This window comes from Protobothrops mucrosquamatus, unplaced genomic scaffold (genome assembly GCF_001527695.2).
Source record: "Protobothrops mucrosquamatus isolate PMUCROS unplaced genomic scaffold, P.Mucros_1.0 scaffold1774, whole genome shotgun sequence".
Lineage (NCBI taxonomy): Eukaryota > Metazoa > Chordata > Lepidosauria > Squamata > Viperidae > Protobothrops > Protobothrops mucrosquamatus.
Genome location: NW_015387912.1, coordinates 9,881 through 27,524, shown reverse-complemented (window position 1 = coordinate 27,524; position 17,644 = coordinate 9,881). Strand labels below are relative to the sequence as shown.

At 43.8% G+C, this 17,644-nt stretch overlaps 2 protein-coding genes across 2 annotated transcripts in view; both read right to left on the bottom strand.

The window, feature by feature from the left end:
* Positions 1-11,742, bottom strand: part of LOC107293919 (zinc finger protein 260) — a 34,398-nt gene extending 22,656 nt beyond the window's left edge. Inside the window, exons 1-3 of the mRNA XM_029285497.1 lie at positions 11,509-11,742; positions 4,242-4,368; positions 4,030-4,125 (exon numbers count right to left, since the gene is read on the bottom strand). Of these exons, the coding sequence (XP_029141330.1) occupies positions 4,030-4,125; positions 4,242-4,368; positions 11,509-11,742 (457 nt within the window). The remainder of the gene's footprint in view (positions 1-4,029; positions 4,126-4,241; positions 4,369-11,508) is intronic.
* A 3,899-nt stretch (positions 11,743-15,641) lies between these two features.
* The window catches only part of LOC107293923 (cyclic AMP-dependent transcription factor ATF-6 beta-like), a gene marked incomplete at its 5' end in the record, with an annotated part of 9,423 nt that continues 7,420 nt past the window's right edge, over positions 15,642-17,644 (bottom strand). Inside the window, 2 exons of the mRNA XM_015823112.2 lie at positions 15,642-15,930; positions 16,032-16,116. Of these exons, the coding sequence (XP_015678598.2) occupies positions 15,659-15,930; positions 16,032-16,116 (357 nt within the window). The remainder of the gene's footprint in view (positions 15,931-16,031; positions 16,117-17,644) is intronic.

Sequence of the window (17,644 nt, the reverse complement as noted above, 5' to 3'; positions counted from 1 at the left end):
GGGGCCAGATGGTCTACCTGGGGAATTATATAAGACCTTATATGACAGCGGTTCTCAACCTATGGGTCGCGACCCCATTTGGGGTCGATCGACCATTTCAAGGGGGTCGCCAAGCAAGGCTGTCCGCCATTTTTTTCCCCTTTTCCGGCGGGTGCCTTACCTCCCTTGAGCTGGGCCAGCTGGTGGTCGGTCTGCTCCGTCTCTGCCGCTTGCCAGCTATGCCTTGGCCGGCGCAGGGGGCAGAAGCACGCATGCGTGGTGCTCCCGGGCAGGGAAAGTCCTCGACTTACGACCAGTTTAGTCCTTGACTTACGACCGGTTTAGTCCTTGACTTACGACCGGTTGGGGGTCGTGGCATTAAAAAGGTTGAGAACCACTGTTATATGAAGATTTGGAAATGACACTATTAGAGGTATATAATGATATATTGGAGAAAGCTAAATTACCAGATTCATGGACAGAAGCCAACATAACCCTCATTTCAAAAGAAGATACAGATCCTAAACAAATAAAAAAATTATAGGCTAATCTCGTTGTTGAATTCGGACTATAAAATTTTTACTACAATAATGGCGGAACGACTAAAAATAATATTAAATCAAATAATATATTCGGATCAAAACGGTTTTTTACCAAATAGACAAATTAGGAATAATACAAGAATTGTACTGAATGTTTTGGAATATTACGAAGCACACCCCGAAAAACAGGCTGCATTAATATTTGTAGATGCCCAGAAGGCTTTTGATAATTTTAATTGGCAATTTATGTTCCAACAACTAGAAAATATGAAATTTGGCGAGAAATTTGAACAAATGATAAAATCAATATATAGAACACAAAAGGCCAGAGTAATAATAAATGGGGAAAATACAGAGAAGATTGAAATTAACAAGGGTGTAAGACAGGGATGTCCAATGTCACCTCTACTTTTTATTCTAACGTTAGAAGTGCTACTAACTCAAATTAGAAATAACAAAGAGATAAGGGGATTAAGGATTAAAACAGAAGAATATAAGATACAGGCATTTGCAGATGATTTGGTGTTTTTTATAGAGGAACCGTTTGAAAGAGGTAGAATTTCAATAGATGAAATAGAGAATTATGGAACGGTGGCGGGACTAAAAATAAACAAAGAAAACACTAAAATATTAGTTAAAAATTTAACTGAAAAACAAAAAAGGGGATTAGAAGAAAATTTGGGGTTGCAAATAGTAAAAAAGGTTAAATATTTGGGAATTTGACTCACCGCAAGATGTTCCTCAATAAAAGAAGATAATTATAAAAAATTGGTACTATGTATACAAAAAGATTTAGAGATTTGGGGGAAATTACAATTATCATTGTTAGGAAGGATTTCGGCGATTAGAATGTTTTACCAAGAGTGTTATACCTCTTTCAAACAGTTCCAATAAAACTGGGGAAATTTTTTTTTGATGAATTAAATGATTAATAAATTTATATGGCTAGGTAAAAAAGCACGAATAAATGCTAAAGCGTTACAGGATAGTAGAAGTAGAGATGGCCTTGGACTCCCAAAATGGGAAACTTACTACCAAGCAGCTGGATTGCTTTGAATCAGTGACAGGATAAATTTAGAAAATAAAAGGGTCCTTAGGAGTCCGGCAAGGCTGTATACTGTTGCCCTGCCTATTTAACTTATATGCAGAGCACATCATGAGAAAGGCAGGGCTAGATGAATCAAAAGTTGGAATTAAGATTGCCAGGAGAAATATCAACAACCTAAGATATGCAGATGATACCACTCTAATGGCAGAAAGTGAAGAGGAACTAAAGAGCCTCTTGATGCGGGTGAAGAAGGAGAGTGCAAAAGTTGGCTTGNAAAAATGGAGGTAGTGACAGATTTTATTTTCCTGGGCTCCAAGATCACCTCAGACGGGGACTGCAGCCAAGAAATTAAAAGACGCTTGCTCCTGTTGTGGCTCCGTCCTGTGGGTCCCTATCATCGGAGGAGGAAGGCTCTGAACATGAAGGAGAGGAGATGGCCAGGCCTCCCTCTCCAGGCCCTTCCCCTCTGGTGCGGCCTTCAGTGTCTTCCGATGGAGAGGAGATCAGCCAGGAGCCAGGTGCTTCTGGGATTGGCCAGGAGCCAGGTGTGTCGGACTCAGAGGAGGATACGTCTTGGCTGGATCCACGCCAGCGTCGGAGGGACAAACGTGCGCAGCAGCTAAGGCGTCGTGCCAGAGATTCCAGCTGAGTCACTGGGCCACACCCCACAGGCTATATAAGCAAGGGGTGTGCCGTTTGAAACTCTTGTGACGGACAATACTGAATCTTCTGTTGCAGCACTCCAGAATTATCCTGGACTTGATTTGTGTTTGTATTGTGTGTTATCAGTAAAGGTCTTGGCAGGCAGCCACGGAGTTGCTGCCAAGTGTTTATCTGTATTTGGCAGTGCTGAGCAGTCTTTTAGCCCTCGGCTGACTGGTTGGGGGGTGTGAGTCGGACGGGGGACAGAACAGCTCCTGGGGAGGAAAGCTATGGCAAATCTAGACAGCATACTAAAAAGCAGAGACATCACCCTGCCAACAAAAGTACGTATAGTCAAAGCCATGGTTTTCCCAGTTGCAATGTATGGATGTGAAAGTTGGACCATAAGAAAGGCTGAGCGACAGAGAATTGAGGCCTTTGAACTATGGTGCTGGAGAAGCCTCCTGCGAGTCCCTTGGACTGCAAGGCATTCAAACCGGTCAGTCCTAGAGGAGATCAACCCTGACTGCTCTTTAGGAGGCCAGATCCTGAAGTTGAAACTCAAGTACTTTGGCCACCTAATGAGAAGGAAGGACTCACTGGAGAAGGGCCTAATGCTGGGAAAGATGGAGGGCAATAGAAGAAGGGGACGACAGAGAATGAGGTGGCTGGATGGAGTCACTGAAGCAGTAGGCGTGAACTTAAATGGACTCCAGAAGATGGTAGAGGACAGGAAGACCTGGAGGAACCTTGTCCATGGGGTCGCGATGGGTCGGACACGACTTCGCAATTAACAACAACAAAAAGGGTCCTTACAATTGAAGGTCACGATCTACAAGTTGAATGGCATGCTTTTCTATGGGGGAAAGATAAGAAAATGCATACATATTTCTTCCGACATCAGATAAGGGATGCATTAATTTGGATATGGGGAAAAATTTAAAAAAAAATTATACGAAAATTCCAATTTGGATTTCACCAATGGAGGCGATGATTCATCCAAACACATTAGATAAAACAAAAATGATTAGGTATAAAGAATTATTATTAGATAACCAAGGGAAGTTAAGATCAAGAGATGAATTAAAAGAACAGGGAATAATTATTGATTGGTGGCCATATGCACAGATAAAATCAAAATATAATAAAGATATGGAGGAGTATGGGATATGTCAAACATTATAGCAATTGGATAAAATATTGATAAACAAGGGAGAATTTTTTTTAACAAAAACCTATAAACTCCTACTAGAAATTGAATTTGAAGAAGAAATCGTAAAGGGCCCAATGATAGCATGGGCCCGAAATATAGGTAGAAATATAGGACTAGATGAATGGAAAAGAACTTGGAATGTAAATTGCAAATTAACGTTGTCAACTGCGTATAAAGAAAACCAAATTAAAATGTTTTACAGATGGCATCTAGCACCGGCGAGATTGGCTAAAATTTATAAAAATATGAATCCAGATGGTTGGAAATGCAAAAATAATGAGGGAACATTCTACCATATGTGGTGGCAATGCCCCAAAGCAAAAATCTACTGGGAGCAGATAAGAAGATGGCTACTGGAAATAACAAAACAACAAATTGAATTCAAGCCCGAAATATTTGTATTAGGTATAATTAATCCAAAAATTGAAAAACGACTCCAATACATCATTATACATATTATAACGGCTGCACGTATTGCATATGCGCATAAATGTTGGGCTCCCCTTGTGGTCTTAAGTTGAGGACTACCTTTTATGGAGACAAAAGAAGAGAGATTTCTGTGGCTTTATTTGCCAACTGGGATATATATTTTTTCCATCTCTCACCTGAGCTGTTGGCATCCAGCCCTGGAGAATCTAACAGCCAAGGTTCTTCTCCTCGTTCCAGACGAGAGATGAGATTTGGCTTCGGAACGGGAAACCCTTGACAGAAAATCAAATTAAAAATCACACTCCTGAAAATACAAGGGGGAAGCAGAGATTGATCACAGTCCTTTGCATCTGTCTTTAGCTCAACGAAAGAAGCAAGAGACTCGTACCTAAGGAGGCCACGTTCTCATAATTCTCCACCATGACTTCTTTGTATAAAGCTTTCTGGGTTGGATCCAGCAGAGCCCCCTGGCCCTCCGTGAAATACACGGCCACATCTTTAAATGACACCAGCCTCTGAAAGGACAAAGAAAATGGATTCAGCCTCCCTGTCTCTCCAAACTCTCTTCCTGGGTCAGTCCCTGGTAGATGCAACCCTTTCAGCCAGAGACCTGTGAAAGGCAAAAGAGAAAGTGGAAATTGACATGAAAGCAATGTTCCAGTGTTTGGGGGGCTGCCACAAAGAAGAGGGGGTCAAATTATTCTCCAAAGCACCAGAGGGCAGGACAAGAAACAATGGTTGGAAACTGACCAAAGAGAGAAGCAACCTGGAATTAAGGAGAAACTTCCTAACAGTGAGGACAATTAACCAGTGGAACAGCTTGCCTTCAGAAATCGTGGGCGCTCCATCACTGGAGGTTTCTAAGAAGAGACTGGACAGTCACTTGTCTGAAATGGTATAGGTCAGTGATGGCGAACCTTTTAGAGACCGAGTGCCCAAACTGCAACCAAAAGCTACTTATTTAGCACCGATACCTGGTGGGCATGGGTCACTGGGTGGGCATGGCCGCGGTGCTCACGGCAGATTGGGTGGGCATGGCCGGGGTAGGCGTGACCACCTCAGTGTTACTCGTGGGGGCCAGGCAGGGTTGGGGGAGTTCCAGGGGGTCTCTGGCAGGTGGGACAGCCAGGAGAACCAGTTGTTAAATTATTTGAAACCACCACTGGTCGTTTCCAAAGGCCACGTGCTCGCTCACTCGCTCGCTGCCCACTGTCTCTTCCAAAGGATGTTCATTCACTCTCCCGCCAAAACCTGCTCCTTTTATAGGTTCCCTTCTCCCTGCCTAGCTCTCGCAGCTGTTCCCGGACTCTGTGCACGTGGAGAGGTGGAGGGGAGCAGCCCGACCCCGCATCCCTCTATCTTGGGCGACAGCACGCGTGCCCACAGAAAGGGCTCCGAGTGCCACCTCTGCCACGCGTGCCATAGGTTCTCCACCATTGGTATAGGTTCTCCTGCTTGAACAAGGGGGCTGGACTAGAAGACCTCCAAGATCCCTTCCATATTCTATTCTATTCTATTTTATTCTATATTCTATATTCTATATATTCTATATTCTATATTCTATTCTATTCTATATTGGTATCAACGATTGGTCCAGAATGAAACGAACACAGGTAGACCAACACCATTATGCCCAATAGGTTAAGTTTTTTCCAATATTATATAGGTAGTCCTCAACTTACAGTGGCACTGAAAAGAGTGACTTACGACCATTTTTCACACTAACGACCGCTGCAGCATCCCCATAATCATATGATCAAAATTTGAACGCTTGTTGGGTAGAATATCTACAATTAAGTTGAATATTTTGCCAAGATTACTGTACCTGTTTCAGACAATTCCAATAAGAGTAGAAAAAAAATATTTTGAAGAATTAAATAAAATGATATTAAAATTTATATGGCAAGGCAAAAAAAAGCGAGAATAATTGTAAAAATGTTACAAGATGCCAAAAATAGAGGAGACTTTGGCCTTCCGGATTGGAAGCTATATCATCAAGCATCAGTATTCACGTGGGTAAAAGAATGGATTAATCTGAGGAATATAAGATTGTTGACACTGGAGGGTCATGATCTCCAATTGGATGGCATGCTTTCTTAATGGTATGGGAAGAGTGAGATACATAGCTACTTTCAAAGACATTATATTAGGAATGCATTACTGCTAGTATGGACAAAAATTAAACAACAACAGTATTTGAAAATACCAGTCTGTTTATCTACAATAGAGGCACTAATACATATATAAACTCCTCCTCCGATATGATATGAAGATAGAATAAGTAAAAAAAAAAAGCATGATAAAATGGATGCAGAACTTTAAAGAAACAATCACAACTCAACAGTGGGAAAAACTATGGACCAAACCCATTAAATTCACTCTAGCTTATAATTGGCATAAAATCTTTTACAGATGGTTCCCACCTCCAATACAGATAAATTATACAGTAACAAATGTTGGAAATGTCATGAAACAGAAGGGACATTTCGCCACATACTGGAAAGATTTACCATGGTACCATCAGAGAATTTTAGAGATTCAATCTGAAATGAAATCACATTTTAACTTGGTATAAGTCCAGAATATGTTAACAAGGAACAAGAACCTACTGAGATAAATGCTCACAGCTGCAAGGATAAACTTTGCCAAGCACAGGGAGAAAGATACAGCACCAAAGATGGAAACTAACCAAAGAGAGAAACAACCTAGAACTAAGGAGAAACTTCCTGACAGTTAGAACAATTAACCAGTGGAACAACCTGCCTCCAGAAGTGGTGAATGCTCCAACACTGGAAGTTTTTAAGAAGGGAACTGGACAGCCATTTGTCCGAAATGGTATAGGGTTACCTGCCTGAGCAGGGGGTTGGACTAGATGACCTCCAAGGTCCCTTCCAACATCATCATCATCATCATCATCATCATCATCATCATCATCATTATTATTATTATTATTATTATTATTATTTCTGAGTCTGAACTTAAACTTGAAGATTACAGGTAGTCCTTATGACCAAAGTTGAACCCAAAATTTATGTTGCAAAGTGAGGAATTTGTTAAATGAGTTTTGCCCCATTTTATGACTTTTCTTACCACATTTGTTAAGTGAATCACTGCAGTTGTTAAGTTAGTAACATGGCCGTTAAGTGAATCTGGCCTCCTCCCCCTTGTTGGAAGGTCACAAAAGAGGATCACATGACCCCGGGACACTGCAACCGTCATAAATATGAACCAGTTGTCAAGCATCTGAATGTAAATCACGTGACCATGGGGATACTGCAACGATCCTAAGTGTGAAAAACGGTCATAAGTCATTTTTTTCAGTACCTTGGTAATTTCGTGTGGTCACTAAACGAACTGTTGTAAGTTGAGAACTGCCTGTACAAGCAATAATGGTAAAACTAACCACATACAGGTAGTTCTCAATTTACAACCAGAATTGGGTTTGGAGAATCCATTGACACTCTAGAACAGGGGTGTCAAGCCCGCAGTGTCACATGACATGTTGCAATGTATCGTGACTTTTTCTCCATTGCCGGCAATGGGATGGGCGGGGTTTCGCCATGACGCATCCGGCCCGCAGGCCGGCAGTTTGACATCCCTGCTCTAGAAAGAGTGCAGAGAAGAGCAACAAAGATGATCACGGGACTGGAGGCTAAAACATATAAGGAACGGTTGCAGGAATTGGGTATGTCTAGTTTAATGAAAAGAAGGACTAAGGGTGTCATGATAGCAGTGTTCCAATATCTCAGGGGCTGCCACAAAGAAGAGGGAGTCAAGCTATTTTCCAAAGGGCCTGAAGGCAGGACAAGAAGCAACGGATGGAAACTAATCAAGGAGGGAAGCAACCTAGAACTAAGGAGAAACTTCCTGACAGTTAGAACAATTAACCAGTGGAACAACCTGCCTCCAGAAGCGGTGAATGCTCCAACACTGGAAGTTTTTAAGAAGAGACTGGACAGCCATTTGTCCGAAATGGTATAGGGCAGTGGTTCTCAACCTTTTTAATGCCGCGACCCCAACCGGTCGTAAGTCGAGGACTAAACCGGTCGTAAGTCGAGGACTAAACTGAAGGTAAGTCGAGGACTAAACCGGTCGTAAGTCGAGGACTACCCAACCGGTCGTAAGTCGAGGACTTTCCCTGCCCGGGAGCGCTGCGCATGCGTGGTTCCGCCCCCTGCGCCGGCCGAGGCGTAGCTGGCAAGTGGCAGAGACGGAGCAGGCCGACCACCAGCTGGCCCAGCCCAAGAGAGGTTAGGCACCCGCTGGAAAAAGGGAAAAAAATGGCGGACAAAAAAAAATGGCGGACAGCCTTGCTTGGCGACCCCCATAAAATGGTCAATCGACCCCAAATGGGGTCCCGACCCACAGGTTGAGAACCACTGGTATAGGGTTTCCTGCCTGAGCAAGAGGGTTGGACTAGATGACCTCCAAGATCCCTTCCAACTTTATTATTATTATTGTTACTGTTGTTGTTAAGCAGGTGTTCGTTAAGTCAAGGCTCAAATCACCGCACCCTACAACCTTTTTTTGCCATGGTTGTTAAACAAGAGATCACATGACTGTGATTTTCAAGCTTCTCCCAGCTTCCCCACTGAGTCTGCTTGTTGGAAGCCGGTTGGGAAGGCTGCAAGTGACCCCAGGATACTGCAAATGTCATATATACTTGCTGGTTGCTAAGCACCTTGCATCAGGATCAGGTGACCCTAGGGACACTGCAATGGTCGTAAGTGTGATGACCGCTCATAGGTCACTTTTTTCACTGCCACTGTAACTTTGAACAGTCGCTAAATGAATGGTCATAAGTTGAAGACTATCTGTATATCCACAACAGAAGCTTAACTAAATATAGGCAAGAATGGCCTCGATGTACACAATACGTCACTCAGCAAAGAAAATACAAACATTTACAGTATGGGAAGTCCTCGACTTATGACCACAATAGAGCCCAAAATTTCTGTTGCTAAGTGAGATAGTTGTTAAGTGAATTTTGCCCCATGTTATGATCTTTCTTGCCACAGGTGTTAAGTTAATTACTGCAGTTGTTAAGTTAAGCCACAGGTTGTTAAGTGATACTGGCTTCCCCACTGTCAGAAGGCCGCAAAAGATGGTCACATGACCCCGGGACACTGCAACCGTCATAAATATGAGGCAGTTACCAAGCGTCCGAATTTTGATCCCATAACCATCAGGATGTTGCAATGGGTGTAAATGTGAAAAAACTTCATCATAAGTCACTTTTGTCAGTGTCATTGTAACCTTGGTCACTAAATGCACTGTTGTAAGTCAAGTACTCTCTGTATAGTTTTAAGGTGATCTAAATATTTCTAAATACTGCAAATCAGTTGGAGTATAGAGAAGAGTTAAATTAGAGACCAAAATACTTATTTACTCTTCCAAATAGCTCTTTTTTTCCCCTTTCCCTTTCTTTTTTCCTTAACATTTATGAACAATAAACAACACAGATCTTAGTATTAAGCACTTAACTCAAAGATACAAACCTTGATTACATTATAAAGTACTTACCATATTTTGCAATTGTCTATCAATACCGTTCTTCACTTCAGTTGTACCAATCAAGTAACCTTATGTTTATTAACATTTAATAAATTATATTTAACATTGGTATGAACTTTGTTTTCCTTATCTTTAAAGGTTTATCTGAACTTTCATAGGGTTAATAATTTGTTGCTTATATTGATGATTGATACATGCCTCTGTACCCAGCGAACATTTGCATTTTATAATATAAGCAATAAAATAATTACTTAGGCAGGGGAAGAATAGAGAAGATGTTCCCTTTTTCAAATCCTACAGTGGTTGTTCTGAAGAAAAAGATTTAAAGTTTGGGGGGAAAGGAGGATAATAAAATTGGTTGGGGGAAGCACAAGAATATTGTAAAAAAGTTTGTTGAAACTTAAGCTTTACGATCAGTGTATCTCAACTTGGGCAAGTTTCAGAGGACAACTCTTAGAATTCCCTAGCTAGCCATGCTGGCTGGGGAATTCTGGGAATTGAAGTCCACTCGTTTTAAACTTGCCCAGGTTGAGAAGCACTGTCTTTGAGCTGCTATTTTATTTTAGGCAACGATAATCACTTCGCAATTTGCACGCAAGTACAGTTAATCCACAACTTACAACCACGGTTGAGCCCAAAATTTCCATTGCTAAGCAAGATAGTTAAGTGAATTTTGCCCTATTTTATGACCGTTCTTGCTACAGTTGTTAAGTGAATCACTGCAGTTATTAAGTAAGTAACACAGTTGTTAAGTGAATCTGACTTCCCCATTGACTTTGCTTGTCAGAAGGTTGCAAGATGTGGTCATATGAGCCCGGGACACTGCAACCGTCATAAATTTGAGCCAGTTGCCAAGTGTCCGTATTTGGATCACATGTCCATGAGAATGCCGCAACAGTTGTAAGTGTAAAAAACGATCATGTCAGCTTTTTTGGTGCTGTTTTAACTTCAAACGGTCACTAAATGAATGGTTGTAAATCGAGGACAACCTGTACCAAAAACAGCCAATGGGAGAAACTATCTTATGTTTCTTTGTTCTCAGTGAGAATTCTGGTGCTCAAAATATTCCTCACTGTGGCAACGGTCATAAGTCCCTCAAAATGGTTTCTAAAAACAACATCAGCTTTTATGAAAGTGACTTGTATAGAAATAAATCAGAGACCCTTTCTGATTTGGCAGTGCTAACGATCCTGTAATATTACATTGGATTACTTTTGCCATTCCAACCAACTTTATTTTAAATAAGTTAAGTATTTCCATAAACTTGCTTTTTTTTAAAAAAATGCAGACAATACCTAACAGCTAAAGATTTAGAGATACATAAAGAGCAATGCCATAACGTTTTCTCACCCATAACAGCCCTATTTTTTCTGAGCTCTCCTTTTTAAAACCAGCTTTTAAAAACGAAACGGAAACGCCATTGGATGGAATAAATACAATTTGCTTCTATGCTAACCCATGCCTTGACACTGATTTAATGCAAATATCCCTTTGGATGAGGGCGTTCAGAAGTGCAAACGGTGGTCTTCCTTCATCCGTTCCATAAGTTGAGATACCTGCAACTAAGTTCACCACCGGGGACATTTAATAAATTGATATTCAACTCATATTGTCCTTGACTGAAAGAAGAACGGAGTATATAAACCACAGATGTACAAGAAAACCTTTCCGAAAAATGGCACCAGGTTGCGTTGATTCTTCCGCACCAACCAAGGGTCCCCCTTCGGCACCCCCTCCCTTCAAAACGGGCCAGGGATTCGGGTTTGTCAATCTGCCAACTTCCTGAAGAGCAAACTTTGCAGCCTGGAGGGGCGCCCCCAAATCTGCGGATCGGTCGATCTCGGACGATTCCCTGCAGCGAAAGAGCTCCTAACTTGGATCCCCCCACGGAGTCCCCCCCCCGCGCTTTTCCCCGTCGGAGAAAACAAAGGGGTGCCTGCCTGTCCCCCCCCCCCAGTCTCCGGCGCCCCTCGCTCGCCCGCTGCCCTTTAGGGCTTCTGCCTCTCTCCGAGGGGTCGGACCGGACAGACGGGCTGAGAAAAGCCCGGACAAAGGGCTGGACGGTCTGCCCAGCCCTTCCCCCTTTCTAGCGGGAGCCCCCCGATCCCTCAATCCTGCCGCCGCCGCCGCCCCCCCCTCACCCGCATCGGCCAACAGCACCACGGCGGCTCCCCCGGGAGGGTTTCCCGCGGCTTTCGACCCTTCAGAGCGATCTCTCCGTCTCCCCCCCCGCGGAGATCCACGCCTCCTCCATGCCCGATCGCGCAAATCTCAGCCGCCAGATCTCTGGCGCGGGGGGCGCTCAGGAGCCACCTAGGCTGCTGGGACGTGTAGTCTTCTTCCCGGTGGTTTGCTTGCCGTGCAAAATCCGACATTTCCCCCCCTCCTCACACACACACACACTCTCTCACACGCGGGATTCTGGGAGCTGTAGTTCCCCCCCCCCACACACACACAGCACCTTTAGGCATCATCATCGTTATTTTATCTGGTAGCCTAGAGTTAAAGGCACAAGCAAACGACCGTCGCCAGCATTAACCCTGTGACGGATTGTGCACCGGTACAAGAAGATCCAGAGAGATTCTGAATCCCAAAGGAGCTTTCATTTCTCATCCCAAGAAGCTTCTTCAGCTCTGACTGGATGGTGGGGAAATGGAAGGATTTATATTTATATGGCCTCAAGACACAAGCAAATGACAGTCGCCAGCATTAACCCTGTGACGGATTGTGCACCGGTACAAGAAGATCCAGAGAGATTCTGAATCCCAAAGGAGCTTTCATTTCTCACCCCAAGAAGCTTCTTCAGCTCTGACTGGATGGTGGGGAAATGGAAGGGTTTATATTTATATGGCCTCAACGGCTCTCTTAAAAAAATGCAAATGGCCAGCTAGCTGTCTGCAAGGAATATAAATCCTTCCATTCCCTGCCATCCGGTCAGAGCTGAAGAAGCCTCTTGGATGGGAAGCGAAATGTCTTCAAAGAAAAACAAGAAAGTCGGGTTGCCTCATGAAAAAACACCTTTGGAATTCGTTCCTTATCATACTTAAAGTTCTATATCAGTGGTGGCGAACCTATGGCACGCGTGCCAGAGGCGGCACTCAGAGCCCTCTCTGTTGGCACGCGCGCCACCACCAGCAGCAGCAGGTCCATCAGGCCGGCACCACCATCCAAAGCAGGAGACCCGCCCAGCACAAAGGAGACAAAGCGGCCGACTAGCAAGCTCCAGTAGAGATGGTAGAGCAGAGGTCACCAGCCATTGTCAATTGGTAGACTGGAAGGGAGGGGGAAGCATTTTACATGCGTGCATGCGCGCACGGGGCTGTGAGTACGCACGCACTGCAAATGGGGCAAGGCTAGGGCCTGCATGATACTCACTAGCCCTGCCCTATTCTTGCGTGGTACAGCGCCTTGTATCTGCACCTCGCGGTGCGGTGGCGGCTGTTTTTGCACCTTGCAACACGGCGGCCCATTTTTGCAGCCCCAGTTTTTGCGTGCCAGAGGCAGCACTCAGAGGCGCCTCCCTGTCCCCCCCCCCCGAGGGCACAATGCTGCTGCGGCCCTGGCACTTTGCGATAAATATGTGGGTTTTGGGTTGCGGTTTGGGCACTCGGTCTCTAAAAGGTTTCGCCATCACTGTTCTATATATACATCTCTCTCTCTCTCTCTCTCTCTCTCTCTCTCTCTCTCTCTCTCTCTCTCTCTCTCTCTCTCTATATATATATATATATATATATATATATATATATATGTAGGTCTTTAGTTATTCGGGTTTTCTCCCGCGTAGAATTAGAAGTTTCTTGGCGATATATAACCTCAGAAAACATATATATATTCCCCTATATAATACAATATTATATAATCTCGAGCTTGTTTCTCTATATATTAACATATAATTTTATATACCACAAACTTAAACTTTAACTCAAAACCCGAACAGTTCTTCTTGACTCATACCAGCAGTAAAATTTGTCCCAGATTCCAAAATAGTCCGTTTCTGTCTTGTCCTTTAATTCCATAGTTAGCCTGTCCATAGTTAGGATTATATATACTGGAACATCATGTCATGTCCTTTTTTGTTTTAATTGTTTTATTAATAAAAAACTTTAAAAAAAACATCTTTGGGTTAACTATGACCTGGATGACTGAGAATCTCCATAGAGAGACTCTGAACAAATGGGGCTATCCTGTGGTTTCTTTGGGATTGTGGCGACAGGCAGACAACAACACATATGTATACCTGCCCTTTGTGTTCTGATCAGTGTATACTTGAGGACCTTTTGACAGTGCGACAGAACGCAATTGCTAGTTTCTGGGCAAGATCAATTTAATTTGTATATTTTAAACTTGTATCTTGCATTTTAAATTTCTGTCAGCATACTATGCCTTATTTTAATTGTCTTGCTTCTGACATGAATAAACCCTGTGACGATTTGCAACTGAGTGTTGAATTTCCACTCCAATTACAAACATGTATAATCATCACCTTGAGTTTCCCTCAGTAGAATTGATTTTCGCTACTATAAGCCAAATTTATTTCCAAATTGTCTCTTTAATATTTTGTCACCTAGAATATTTGAATTCTCTACATTGGTTATGCAGTAAATTTCCCATTTTTCTAATGACTTAAAGCTGGTAGTTTGTGTACAGGTAATTCACAACTTACAACCAGAATCGGGACCAGAATTTTCACTGCTAATCAAGGCGATTATGTGAGGGGCATCCAATGTTATGATCTTTTTGTTAAGTGAATCACTGCAGTTGTTAAGTGAATCACGCAGCCATTAAGAAAATCCAGCTTCCTTCACTGACTTTCTTTGTTGGAAACTGATTGGGAAGTTGAAATTGCAAATGGCAATCATGTGACACTGCAACAACCATTGTAAATAAAGGCCAGTTGCCAAATGCCCAAATTTTGATCACATGACCATGGAGATGCTGCAACAATTGTAAGACCAAGGAGAGTTGTTAAGTCACTTTTTTCAGTGTCTTTATAACTTGGGTCACTAAATGAATGGTTGTTTAAGTGAAGGACTACTGGCATTGTGAAATACAGTACATGTCTGTGCGTACGTTGTGTATGTATCCAAGATTCAGTCTCATTAGTGCACAGCATGTTTTTCCCCCTTAATCCAACTCCATTTCATTGCTCTTCACAAAGAATTTTGTCTAAAACCTGACAAAACACCCACTGACATTTTTAGATGGTTTGTTCCTGTTTTCCTTCTACAAATGACTACCTTGTTTCACCAGTGAAATTCCAAAGCCGGTTTATAACTTTATATTGAGGGGGAAAAAATCAATGCAGCTACATATTCTCAGTGACGGGTACAGTTAAGATAGCTCCTAATTTTGACAAGAAAAATGCTTTCTGAATATTTAAGGTTTGAAATGTTTTAAAAGCACCAGAGTCAGGCTGATGTAAAAGCATGCAACTTTTCCCAGGAGGAATTTTCTCAACTGGAGCCGAGTCTTAATCCAGAATCATTATTGGGTCTTCTAACAAATATTTATTGCATGTGTAATGTTGCAGTGCTGATTCGTAGCAAAAAAAAAACCCCAGCCACAAACACACAAAACACAGTGCTTTGCTTTTGGCTTGTGTCATTTTGCTGTTGGATTATTCGGTTTTGACATTAGAACAAAAAGTGATGAGTTAAGTATGAAATTTGTTTGTAGCTATTCTTTATTTTTTTTTTAAAAAAAAACACAATTAGGGAAAATACAAACACACAAAAAAAAAAGACCCAGAAGAGCAGGCCTAAGTGCCACCAAAGCAATTTTGAAGAGGACAACATACACACTTCAACACGCTCACCAACTCGCGCTCTCATTTTTTCGGTCTTTCCCTTTGAGGAAAAGAGAACACTCATCCTTCTTACACTCTCACACTTTCCAGCTCGCACACAGTAGTTGTAGACACCTCTTGTGTCCGTCCCTTATTTCACCCAGCTCTATCTCGGCCTCCCCCACCCCAAGGAGGCCGCACACATGAGCCAGAGGTTTCTTTGGGGCAATGCTGGGGGGCCCAGGCCTTCGCAGCAGCAACAGCTCAGCACCCGTCCGTTGAGCCCTCTTGGAAGCGGCAGTGGGCGGGGAGACCAAGGAACATCTTGAGAAAGAGGCTTGAGGGGGTGGTGGGGGGGAGAGAGTAAAGGCCCCCATATCTGCCCAACCAGCGTACGGTACATCCATCCGTCGCTCGGGTAGGAGTGCCCCGAGGAGCGGGGATATCCAAGTCCCTAGTTGGAAGAATGTCACTTCCAGAATTTCTTCCCTTTTCCCAGATTCCAACTAGCCCCCTCCATGCTCCCCAAAGTACAGGGTGCGATGGGAATGCCGCCGAGCTGTGGACAAAGTAGAGCGAGGAGACCGCAAAGTTGTACGGGGAGTTTTCCCAGCAAAGGCAGGCGGGGACGGCTGGGTGTGGTTGTCGGACGGGGTGCCCTGGCGTCTCAGGAAAGGGGGCACCGTGGAGCTCTTGATGTGGATGACCCGGGTGTCCATGACCTCGCAGTCGACCTGCATCATGACTTCGTAGCCCAGGGAGGAGCCGTAGAGGCTCTCTGGAGAAGAGAAAAGAAAAAGAGAGGCTGACATGCAGCCGCCTTTGGAAGGGGAGGGCAGCCGCCGCCCAGCCTCTCCCAAGACTTTGGGTTTCTTTTACCGTTCAGAGCCATGGCGGGCATCACCAGGGACATTTTAGGGCGGGAGGTCTTGTTGTGGCTGATGGCAGGCAGCAGCAAGTGGTCCTAAGGGAAAAGGAAACATGGGTCAGGTAAGCAGTTGGCCCAACCTTTTGGGCACCAGGGATCGGTTCCGTGGAGAGAGGTTTTTCCACAGACCGGAGGGGGCGTGGTTTCGTGTGCTGCCTGCATCCCGCGAATGGGGGCTTCGCTTGTTTGCGTGGACCGGTTTCTTGACATGCCGCGGACCGGTGCCGGTCCACAGACCGGGGGTTGGGGACCCCTAAGGTAAGGAACCAGAATACTGATAATTGATCAGAGCAGTATGTTTATTGCTATTGGCCTGTTTACAGGAATCTCACAAGACTTAACTGCACACTCTACCCCTGCTCTAGACCAACTAGATAAGTACCCCAAAGTTTATGAGATTTTCTGTCACTTCCTCCCCTTCGGGGGATTCCAGGCTAGCCAATCTCTTAACAACTCCCCTCCCCCAACTTCAGCTGTGAGATTTAGCTTTATCATTGACCCAGCACCACTGGTCTCCTTGCAGCAGGCAGCTTGTAAAATGAAGCTCCCTTGTCACAAGGAGACAATTGTGGTGCTTCCTAGAGACTGGAACCGCAACCTCTGCAATTTCCAGCAAGAAGGGGAGAGAAGGACAAAAACGATAACCCAGATTCTTCACCACTAAGCAGACTAGATTTTCTTAAAAGGAATCACCACTTTTCATCGGAGACTCCAAATTTATCAACAGGCTTGCCTTACTTTCCTTCATTTCAGTTCTTGGCCTTATAAAGGACCTATAATTTATTTTTTAACCTAGAAAACGAGACACTGGCATATTCTCACACTTCAAAAGGAATTCCCCGTTCGCGTCCTTCCCTCTGCGTGCTTCTCGTCATCTGTTTTTCAGCCCAAGAGTTCTAACCTACTTATTCAGTACGTGAATGTCTCCTCTATTGCTATCTTAATTTTTCCTTGCAAGGGCTTTTAGCAAAAGCTGGATCCCCACATTTGAACACACGGCCTTGGTCTTCATAAAATCAACCCATACACTTAATAAAATAGCTACTGTTTACAAACCTTTCTTTGCAGCTCAACAGCACGGCTGTAATGGTATGTGGGAATAACCTTGAGAAATGAAGGGAAGAGATGCTGCCTATAACAGCAGGGGTCTCCAAACTGGGCAACTTTAAGACTTGTGGACTTCAACTCCCAGAATTCCCGTGCTGGCTTGGGAATCCTGGGAGCTGAAGTCCACAAGTCTTAAAGTTGTCAAGTTTGGAGACCTCTGGCTTAGAGAACGATCAAGTGTGGGGGGGGAGCCCACAACTGAATAAGGGGCAGAGAAAGAAACTTGGACAGGAACCCACCGTAACTGATCAAGCGGTAAACAAAGACAGCGGGAGATTTGTACTTTCAGACTTGGCAAGATTGTTAATGTAGCTATACAATTAAGCAGAATTAGCTCATTCCTGTCTGGTTTACTTGGGAGGCTGACAAATGCAGACAGCTCTTCACTCACCCGACGGAAAGACACAACGTAAAAAGTATCCTCTCGGCGGTCAATGGCATCCATGAAGTCATGCTC